Source organism: Amblyomma maculatum, chromosome 1 (genome assembly GCF_055883805.1).
Source record: "Amblyomma maculatum isolate TAMU_Amacu chromosome 1, ASM5588380v1, whole genome shotgun sequence".
Lineage (NCBI taxonomy): Eukaryota > Metazoa > Arthropoda > Arachnida > Ixodida > Ixodidae > Amblyomma > Amblyomma maculatum.
The window spans coordinates 407,451,526-407,462,100 of NC_139344.1; the positions used below are offsets into that span (position 1 = coordinate 407,451,526).

At 45.0% G+C, this 10,575-nt stretch overlaps 1 protein-coding gene across 1 annotated transcript; it reads left to right on the forward strand.

Moving 5' to 3' along the window:
- Positions 1-170: 170 nt before the first annotated feature.
- Positions 171-9,176, forward strand: LOC146208828 (mitochondrial transcription rescue factor 1). Its single transcript, XM_084596217.1, has 4 exons — positions 171-529; positions 4,373-4,512; positions 7,999-8,071; positions 8,770-9,176. Exons 1-4 carry the CDS (start codon positions 311-313, stop codon positions 8,956-8,958), a joined length of 621 nt encoding a protein of 206 aa, XP_084452343.1. The 5' UTR covers positions 171-310; the 3' UTR covers positions 8,959-9,176.
- The last annotated feature ends 1,399 nt before the right edge of the window (positions 9,177-10,575 follow it).

The following is a 10,575-nucleotide window of genomic DNA, read 5'->3' on the forward strand; positions in this document are numbered from 1 at the left end:
TTCTCTCTTCCTCTTATGGGTTCTGTGCAATTTTAATTTATTTATTTTTTTTTTTTTTGCGTGCATAAAGGTCACTCTTTTTGTTACTTTTCCGACATCTGGATACAGCCGAAGTATGCCAAAGGCAAGGTTTTGACTTTGCCCCTTTGCCTTTGCCCAGTTTCGTTTCTCTGCTACGGTCGCTGCGGTCTGGCTGGTTCATCTCTCGTGGAGCATGAGCACGCCGAGCACGCGTGTGCTGAATCCGTGGTTTCCGTTCTAGGGTATCCGTGGTCAACGTTGTCGTGGTTAATCCTAGCCCAGGTGGACCATGAGCAGCAGCGCGTGGCTACACCGCGGACTGCTAGCATGTGTAGCTCGTGGCCTCATGGTCCGGCGGTCGGCGGCGGCGCGACCTGTGGTGACGGTGGTGGCGCGGTCGATCTTCGAAATCAGCTACCAGCACCGTCCGTGGCTGTCCAGACACGCTGTGCTCGCCCCGCAGCAACTAAGGCACAAATCCACCAAGTCACGCAAGGGCGCAGCAAAGGTAGGCGACAAGCACGGAGGTAATGAAACGGGACCGGTCACGGCAATACTGTGGTACCCCGCGCGGTAATGTCGATGAGATGAGCACTTGAGGTGTGCACCACTGCTTGCTGTCTGTTGACTGCGAATTGTGAATCCGGGACAAAAGCGGAGGTCAAGAGCTTTATGATACTATGGGATCAGCGGACTGTCGCATGCTGTGAGGCGCAGGGATAAGGTTACGGACAGTAAGTACAAACCAGTCTCAAAGTGCTCACAACATCCCGCTTCTGTTGCTTGGATCTGATTGGCGCACATGGCAACCGGTAAGTGTGGGGCATTGCAAAAAATCTGTCCTCGGATAACTGCACCTCCTTTCAAGTTTCGCCTACCTGCGTAGCAGTGCAATTGATTCTTAAACTGGGGGGGGGGGGGGGGGGGGGGGGGGGAGGGAGGGAAGGGAGGGGTGTCGGTCCATTTGAACCTGTTATGGACACGAAATTTTTTTGGTTGGGTATTGTTCCTTGTTTTTGATGCAGAAGGCATTACTGTCAATGAATTGCTATCGATGTTGAAGGTCGTGGAATCGCCTAAATGAAATGAAATCACCTCAGGACCATGCAGCTTTTTTTGGTGTGCAAATATCTTGCAGGCATTTTTTACTTGGCAGCATTGGATTTGCAGGACATGTACATGAAAATTCAAGACACGAGAGAAAAAAACACATTGAAGAAAAAGCACTTCACAATCTTCGGCAAGACTTTTGAGCAGAATACATTTATGCAGCGTTTAAAATGTGGCTACATGAGAATTGAGCATGTCTTTGCGTCAAAGTAAACAAGAACATGATCGTGTATAGTTATAGACCAGTAAAATTCATTTTTGTTGAAAGCAAAAAGATTAGAGAAGTATGATGGTTATCGTAAGTCTGAATACAATGGGATCTGTGGTGTTAGTAATGTTTATCAAGAAGGCTATGGCAACATTTCATTTCACGTATGCGGACCGACATGTTAAAATGCTTTGATATATGACGAAGAATAGAGGTGATGGGATGTATGGCATGGTTGTGACAAAGACAGTGTGTTTATGAAGACTGAATATGATTTTTTTAAATAAGCTGAGAATTAGATCTGTTCAGCATGATTCTAAAGACAGAAGTGATACCGATTATTTGGTGTTAGTTGCGCTGGAATGAGAGACATAATGGCAAGTGATGAAGAGTGCAGAATGGTTCTGTATGGATTCGATACAGTGTGTTAGATATGCTTGGTGATGCAACCAGGAAGATATGTGATGCAATTTCAAGTTGTTTTCTGCTGTTTTATAACAAGTTTAAAATTCAGCAGTTTGTTCAACTGTTATGAAGCGCTAAGTATGTTTAAGTTACAAAATAAAGTTTGGGGATTAATCTGCAGTCCTCCACTGCAGTGCCCTCTGTTCTCTATGTGCTGAACCCTTAAGACTTTAAACTTCGAAATCTGATTCTTTTTAACTCAAAAGGCAGGCTCAATGCATATAGTGAAATGGTGACTTTAGCAGAGTTCTGTCTTTAAGAAATCATGGCACAGGCCAATGCATGCCATTGTTTCACAAGTTTACAGTGTGCCCCCTCAGCTGGTCATTAACAGAGCAGCAAATTAATTTGGTGCAGGAATAACTGAATGGAAATGAAATTCTCTGTGACATACCCTCAGTTCCTCTTTAAGTGATGTTAAGTAGTGTGAGAAAGATTTGATTTTCACGCCTGATTTTGGCAAGTAAAAAGGCCAGTACCTCAAGCTGTTAAAGGTTTGTATGCACTGAGGCTTTGGGGTTCAAACAAACTACTTTTCTTTTATTCTAGACCAATGAAGAGAGCAACAGCCTAGAGTCAATGCTGAGGAGATTGTGCCCTTTCAATATGCAAGATTGTTGTAGTTGTTAATCGGCCACACTTTTGTTGGCAGGGTTCCCTCGGTCAATCGCAACAGCGGTGACTGAAATCCTCCGACAGAAAGCGAAGAACAGCTGGTGCTCAAACAGCAGAGTGACACTAGAGGTGCTTCCTTCTCCCAAAAATCTGGCGTAGGCGTCATCAGTGTTATGAGCGGAAAGTCACAATCATGCCTTTGGCAGGTGCTATCTGTCCGTGCAATGATTGGCTGGCAGATTGTGTGACGTCATGACATAGTGGCATAGCTTAGTTGGCACGAATCGCCAACACAGGTAGCTCCTTTGAGATGGGAGGGTGCGCTGGGAGTATCCAGGGTCAGAGACGCTACTCCTAGTCCATGCTGGCTGTTGATGTAAGCAAGGCTTTATACTTACGTCAGGTAGTCTTTCACATAACGAGGTATCTTACATCTGTATGCTAATTGAGTATTTGAGAGATAATAGAAACATAAATTAAGGGATTAATTATGAAGCGAGTTTAAAAAGTGCATGCAAATAAGGACACACAAGGGAGCAACAGATGGGAGTCATTAACACTGTTACATCATATTCTTAAAGACAAAGCCTAAGTGACCCCCAAGTGACCTTGTAACCATGTGCACAGTAGAATATCCCCCCCTGGCAAAATGAGTCAGGAGCCGTCTATAGGCGTGGTTGCCGGCGGGATGTCAATTTTGTGCTGCGTTCATTTAAAAGCCGCAGCCTTGACAAACTTTTTGTTCACTGCTGTGCAATATGGGGGCTGCTAACACATCAAGGTGTGCACCTAAGCAACGTTTTCATGGCTGCTGCTTCTCCTGTAGTCAAAGGACAGCAATTTCATTCTCCAGCAGTGGATCTCAACCAGAACCTTGTACACCTGTCACACTACGGCTAACAGAGCACCATGCTCTTAGCTGCCGCCTGTGCGCAGTGCATGCTAAATCTGAGAAAGAGGTAGTTAGCTCATGAGTGAATTCGAGATTCAAAAAACCTGCTTATTCTTTAGTGGTGAAAAAGATGAATTTATGTTCGGTCTGTCTCGTTTCTTACAGAGGTTTTGAAAATGAAAAGAATGGCTAAAAGTGGTCTGGCTTGTGCTGTTATGAAATTTTAATAGGTGTTTTCAGTTGCAGGCTTACACTGCCAGGTCTGAAAGTTTTCAAATGTTTTGCGACCTTATTATTGCTATAGTATTATTAGACTCTACATTCTGAGCAAAAAAAAACAGTGGGATGTTTCGAGAAAGGCTGCACGGTGTCTTGAGATCGCATACCTTTTAAATTCATTTATTTCCTTGTACATACAAAGAGGAAGCAGCCACAAAAAGCCACGGTTCGTGGTAGGTTGATGCACCCGGCTGGGTTGCATGGCTTTGTGATATTGTCGACATCTCCACCAGTCAGGAAATTTTGTAGCCTAGTTGGCAGGTGGTCTGGCAGGTGACGTTGCAGGACTCTGGATGATTGGGGGGGCCGCAAATTCAGCCAAGCAGAGTAAAGCCTCTGAGTAAAAAAAAGCATTTTTGCTGGAAAGAGGAAAAAAGTTAAGATGAAAAATAGAATATATAAGAATTAATGGTGGATATACCCGGTCTTGAACTGGTTCTTAGTGAGAAAATGTGGTTTGAGCAATGGCATAATAGAAAAAAGTGGGGAAATGTGGTGGCAAACTGTTCTTGGAGAAAAAGAGAAAGCACAAAGGGAGAAGTAGAGGCACTAAAGTATAGCAACAAATGTGGATCCTAATTCCATTGCATTCCACCCTCAAAATGTGTTAAGCATGCCCACAAGCTTTTTTTTTTTCCCTTTGGGATATTGTGCAACTTGAGTTGGGGTGCCTTCTTCTTCGGACATCAGACAGTCTGATCAGGTGCGCAGCTCTTAGCAGGTGGTTCCATCTGTCTTGCCCCATTGTGGTTCACGTTGTGTCACACCTTCTTTCCTTCAAGGATGAAGTGGAGGAGGAGGAAGACGAAGAGGAGGACGAGGAGGAGGAAGGCACCGAGTATGGCGATAACGAGAGGACGGCCTTTGTTAGCTCACTCAGGATTGATAGCATCATGAAGGCCGGCGTCAACATGCCCAAAATGTAAGCACTTCGCCCATTCACTCTGCACAAAACTGCCAAGCTGGCCAGGATGGAGCTGCAGAGGATCACTTGTTTATTCCGAAGTCCCAATGCTGCCCGCTACAACAGGAGGAATACTTTGAAGTAGATAATGAAACAGTAGAAAAGAGTGCACAAATACAATTATTAATAAAAAAATGTTCTGGCTTGACTTATGTTACAGCATTGTTATAATATTATGCAAAAGCCACTTTGCTGTAACAAAATGCAAAGACATGTGCTCTAATTTACCTTTTCTTGTTTTTGTAAGCAGGATTAAATTTTCTCACTTACAAGTAAGGCTAACCTGTTCTTCCTTCAATACACCTTTCCAGTAATTCCGCCGTGCCACCGAGTGGCCGTGCAAAGCCCCCTGGGAAAGCGGAGCGCTGCCGCGCTACGTCTCTCCTACTCTGCCATCTCGGCGTCATTACTGCGCTGCTGCTTGCAAATGTTTTCTTTTGATTATGTTGTGCCCACCATTCCTTTGCATCGTGTTGCACAGTTTGGTGTTGCGTTCTAAATCCATGGATAATCAGTCGGTATGAAAAGCCCGGCGTTTACTCTCTGCAGCTCTCTGTGGCAGCGTGCGCATGGGCAGTGCGGAAACAGTCCTTCTCCTCCTCTACGCGCTGGTGCGCACATTTGCTAGGATGTCGCTATCCTCCTCTTTGTAGCGAGCCCAGTGGCGGAACACCTTGGAAGGGCGCAGCTCATTGCCATGGTTATGGCGCGTCCACTGTAGGGCGTGTGCCACGAACAACGACCTTGGCTTTACATGGCATAGTGAAGCTTTTACTTCAAAAGTCACGGAAAAATTGCACCTATACTAGCAGCTAACCATCAAGGCAATCCGTTGCTTGCTGCATTCTGCAAGGAAGCACCAACAGCGCACACGAGAAGACGCACGACGGCAGAAAGCGACCGTATAGCATGGCAACACATTTGCCAGCAGCCGACGCGGGAGGCGATCGCTCCGTTGTCCCATCATGCTTTGCGCGGAGCTGCCAAGGGATGGCACGGCACTGCAATATGTGGAAAGGTCTATTGAAGTGGAAGCAGAAACAAACTTCTTTTACTTCCACATAAATAATCTAGTTCTCATTGACAAAGACATAATGCATAATATCAATGAGGATGACCAATGCAGGCGCATACCGGGCGTGGCATGTCGTTAGGTGGTCAGATGGGGCTAGAAAGTTTCCGGGGAACAAATGGACTCAACTGGCACAGGACCAGGTTAATTGGAGGCATATGGGGGAAGCCTTTGCACTGCTGTCGGTATAGTCCAACTGCTACTGCTGATGATGATAATAATAAATCCTAACCATATAAAAGACTGAAGGTGTTTAAAAGACTGCTTGAAATATTCTGTGTTGACACAGCACAAGACTGCAGTGAGCTTCACAGTGATGTTGCATACGCAAAGAGCTGTGAGGAGTTCTTTGCTATGCAGCTTGATTTAGTACATTAGCTCCTGTCATATGTTAATCACCTTACCCGCCGCGGTGGCGCAGTGGTTACGGCACTCAACTACTGTTCCCAAGGACGTGGGATCGAATCCCGGCCTCGGCGGCAGCTTTTCGATGAAGGCGAAAAGCAAGGCACCCATGTGCTATGCGATGTCAGTGCACATTAAAGAACCCCAGGTGGTCAAAATTTCCGGAGTCCTTCACTACGGCGTCTCTCATAGCCTGAGTTGCTTTGGGATGTTAAACCCCACAAACCACCACCACAATATTTTAATCGCCTGTTGTGTTCCTGTAGACATGACTGCATGGTATATGTATTTTTTTTGGAAGTTGTTGTGGGATGTCCCATACACCTGTAAATAACCCTTTGCTATCTTGGTCATGAATGCAGCTGGTGGCGTGTTAAATAAACAAGTCTATCCACTGAGTTATCTACTTATGCGGTGTATTGCATGTGATCACAGGCACTCTCTGAAGAAGACGAATGTTCATGTTAGTCAAGATGCAAGAGGATGAAGCGCATGTTAAAAATAGTCTGCATTGCCATTCATTTTATGATTCAAATTGGAAGGAAATGTTCAGAGCAAGCATCATTAAAGAGATGCAAAAATTTGTCATTGGCATCACTAGTATATTTAAATGTCATTCCAGTTAATCTCTAATAATTTTCTACAAAAGTTGTTTAATGCTGATCTATTGATGTTTGGTAGTCTTTGTAGCCAAATTTGTTGGTGCTCATTTTTCCAAGAATGGCTGCACTCCATTTGAGGCCTCATATATGGGTCAGTCTGTTTGCCACATATGTGCTTATGATTTTGCAGTTCACTGAATTGATTAGATGGGAGCATGGTTTAAAAGTGATTTAGTGATTTTTATTGACTTGGTAGTATGATACCAAACTGCCTTCTCATAACCAGTGTAAGGCTGCCTGTCTTCTTGCCAGTTTTAGTCTACACAAAGTTCTGTTCATCATTCCTCTTAATTTCCCAGTTTCCCATAAAAGTTGCTTCATTACTTGACATAATTGTGCCTTTATGTATGACAGGCTTAGGAGTAGTTTTTCTCATTATCATCTCTTTAAAAGGGAGTTTGTTTTAGAAACAAGAAATTTCTCTTCGTTGTGTTCCTAAATTGAGTGTCGAGCTGCAAATGTTCAGACATTATTGCCATGAATGTTTGTCCTATAGCACATCTCGTTTTCATTTGGTACGGTTATTTCAGTCAAGGTGCTTCCAACTGGAAAAGCATCCTTTACTACGCCTGCACGTTTTTCATTATCAGTGCACTGAGCACTGCTTGTTTGTCATGGTCCCCATTTCACTGGCAAAGCCTATGTTGTGCACAAGAAACAAGGACTGAAAGGAGGAAGCATGACATGACAAACCATGCACTGACTTTTTGCATATTTTATTGGACAAAACATCTGCACCTTTTTCTACAGAGATTAACCGGTCCTCTCATTTAACTCAGTTTTATATCGTGGCCCTCAAGTTTTTCCAGTGCTTTTTTGCACATCTGGGTTCATTTTTGTTCTTAGGCATCTCATTTTTTCTCCTGTTGGTGTCCCATATTTCTCATTTTGTTAAAGGGTAAATTGTACTTCCTGGTCTCTTTGACCTGTTCAGGGAATCTTCACAGTAAAGCCAAGAATGCTTACACCAAAAACATATCCAGAAATATACATGCCACTGCTTCAAAAGTCATTTAGATCTGTTTGAAGAGAACATTTTTTGCAATTTTAACACTCGACCTTAAAAGCATCGAAGAAATACTGTTTACAGCCGGTATCATGGTATTGTTATAATGTGATCTGAAAAGATAGCTACTGTCAAGTTGGTACGCTGCAGATTCATGTGCACAGCAGTGGCTGGCTTTTAATGGGTGCAGCCAAAATGGCTGCCATCATAGCAGCATAGCATGGAGGGATGTGTGGCAGTATGGTTTTGTGCTATTGTAATATAGCTTTGTGGCTCACTGCAGTGTTTCCCTCTTGCAGGAAAGTCCTCGAATGCATCTACAATGGCAGTATTCGCCTCAACGGCCAAAAGGTTGTCAAGAAGAGCGCTCAGGTGAGCCACTGTGTTGTTGGCTGGGCCCCTGTCTCTGACTCACTAAAGCTCCGATTGACATTCGCTACACTTTCTCTGCCTATATGTTGGGTAGTTTTTGATAAGAAGCCACTTTCTGGTTAACGTCGCTCACCACTCATGAGGAAAGTTAGGGCGAGTATGCAAGATCAAGGTAAGTGTTTAGTGCCTGTTAAAATGACTTCCCAGGTCAACCTATGGTGCATTGTTGCACCTATGTCACTCATTTCCTGCTTACGTTACAGGGAAGCATCTGTTAGCCACGCGGCATGGTGTCCCATCTGTGCACTGTGTCCTATGAAACGTGGTATTTCTCCCTGTTCAGTCGAGGTGTTCTACAGACACCTGTGGACGGATTTGCATGGTCTGATAAGAAAGTATACTGCCCTGAGAGTCAAAGGAGAGGGCCTGTGACCATGTGATGGCAATTAGGTTTTGCTGGTGTCAAGAAGAAATTGACAGCTACGGGGCATGCAATGTGAAAGTAAGGATACGATTAAGATGTTGGCTGTGTAATGTGCCATGGGACAATAGTGGGAAGGGTCTGCACTACAATATAATGATAATGACTATAGACTGCTTTCCTTATGTTTTCTCATCATCAAGAGCCTGTTTCAACTGGGTTTGAGGCCCTTTCCTTAACGATTCCTTTCAAAATTGGATTGGGTGTTCTTGCGCAGGTGTCCGTGGGTGATGATGTAGATTACGTGCTCGGGTTCACGGCAAACAACCCAAACCTGATGGAGGTGAACCGTGTCACCCTGTTGTCCACCGACCATGATCGTGTGACCGACAGGGGCCGCTTTCAGGTGCGGCTACGCTGCCAACGGCGACTGGTCATCGAGAAGTATGATGACCACGAGGAATGACTCTTGTGCCCAACTGGTGCAGCCTATTTGGAGTGCAGTTCAGAGGTGGTTGCAGTTCTCTCAGCCCAAAAAGGACTGCAAAATGTTTTCACCCATCACACTGTTTATTAGTGTGATATAAAAATGACAGTAGGATATTGAAGAAAGAACTGAGTATTTCGGTGCATGTATATTTTTTCTTCAAGGTTTTGAGAAAGTAAACTTTCAGTTCATAGTGATTTATTTTCGCACATGCGTGATTATCCAGTCCACTTCAAGGCACTGTCATTGTCCCCATAGATCGTAATGTATAATGACTACCTAAATTTTTGACACCTCATACCCTCTCGTTTGATTTTTCAGACCATCTTTGAGTCAACCTTGTCATCAGCACTTGCCCCCACTGATGCCTCTGTGCATCATCCTTCATTTTAAGCCAGGCTTCTTGCTACCCCGTAAGGTGGGGCTACTAGTGTCATTTTAAATAGCAGTAGGTGAATAGGTAAACTACTGCAAAAGGTGATAATATACTGCAAAAACTGTAGAACTGATTCAGAAGTGGTAGAGGTCTGGATGATAGCATTTTTATGCTAACCCAATGCATAGAGTTAGCCATTGTAGCCTTCCTGGACACAAGCAGTTTGTACGGCATTATAAATAGAGAGTTTTTGTTAAACATACTCAAAGCTGTAGGTAACCATTGTGGGGTTTCGCGTCGTCTGCAGGCGCCGTCCGTGCTGTCCCTGCGACACACGTGAACCCTCGTCTGTGAGGCACGCCAAGTGCTATCTAGATGACATTGTAATATACTCACGCACGTTCGAGGAGCACGCCCACCACGTCGAGGATATTCTGTGCCGAATGAAAAGCAGCAGGCATGACCCTTAATCCAGCGAAAACACAGATGGTGCAAACTCAAATTCAGTTACTGGGATTCACACTGGGTAGAGGTTACATCGAACTGAACTCGGAGAAACTACAAGCGATCCTAAATTCTCCCAGGCCTAAAGACGTACATGACCTTTGTCGCTTTCTTGGAATGGTCAATTTTTATCGATAATTCATTCCGTCGTATGCCAGACTCCAGGCTCCATAACAAAGCTGTTGGGAAAGTGTAGAGTGGCAATGGAACCCTGAAAAAGAAGAAGCGTTCCGTGCGCGCTATTGCCGAGACGGCGCAGCTTAGGTTGGCCAACCTGGTCAGAGGGTTTGTTGACCTGACCGACGCGAACGATTTAGGATAGGGGGCTGTCCTCCTCCAGGAATTCGATGGCGTCATGCATCCACACCTTTGCCAGCCGGTCTTTGCTCCCTGCAGAAAAGAATGATATTGCTAATGAAAAGGAGTGCTTGGCGATCATGTTAGCGCTTCGAAAGTTCGATATCTATCTGGACGGCATTAGGTTCGTGGTGCAGACCGATCACAGCGTGCTCAGCTGGCTCATGTGCCTTCACAAACCTGCGGGTCGGCTGGCGCGTTGGGCGCTTCTCGTGCAGCACTATGACTTTTCGGTGCAATACCGTAAAGGGAGCACCAACGTCGTCGCAGATGCGCTTTCGCATGCCCCTTTGCTCACCACCAGGGGCGAGCGGCAGGAGGAGGTGGCAGTGCCGCTCCCTGGCGTGAGTGCCGAGGGA

Coding starts and splice junctions, on each gene's coding strand:
- LOC146208828 (XM_084596217.1), top strand. CDS start 311: ATGAGCAGCAGCGCGTGGCTACACCGCGGACTGCTAGCATGTGTAGCT. Junction 4,513..7,998: donor GGCGTCAACATGCCCAAAAT/GTAAGCACTTCG, acceptor TCCCTCTTGCAG/GAAAGTCCTCGAATGCATCT. Junction 8,072..8,769: donor TTGTCAAGAAGAGCGCTCAG/GTGAGCCACTGT, acceptor GTTCTTGCGCAG/GTGTCCGTGGGTGATGATGT.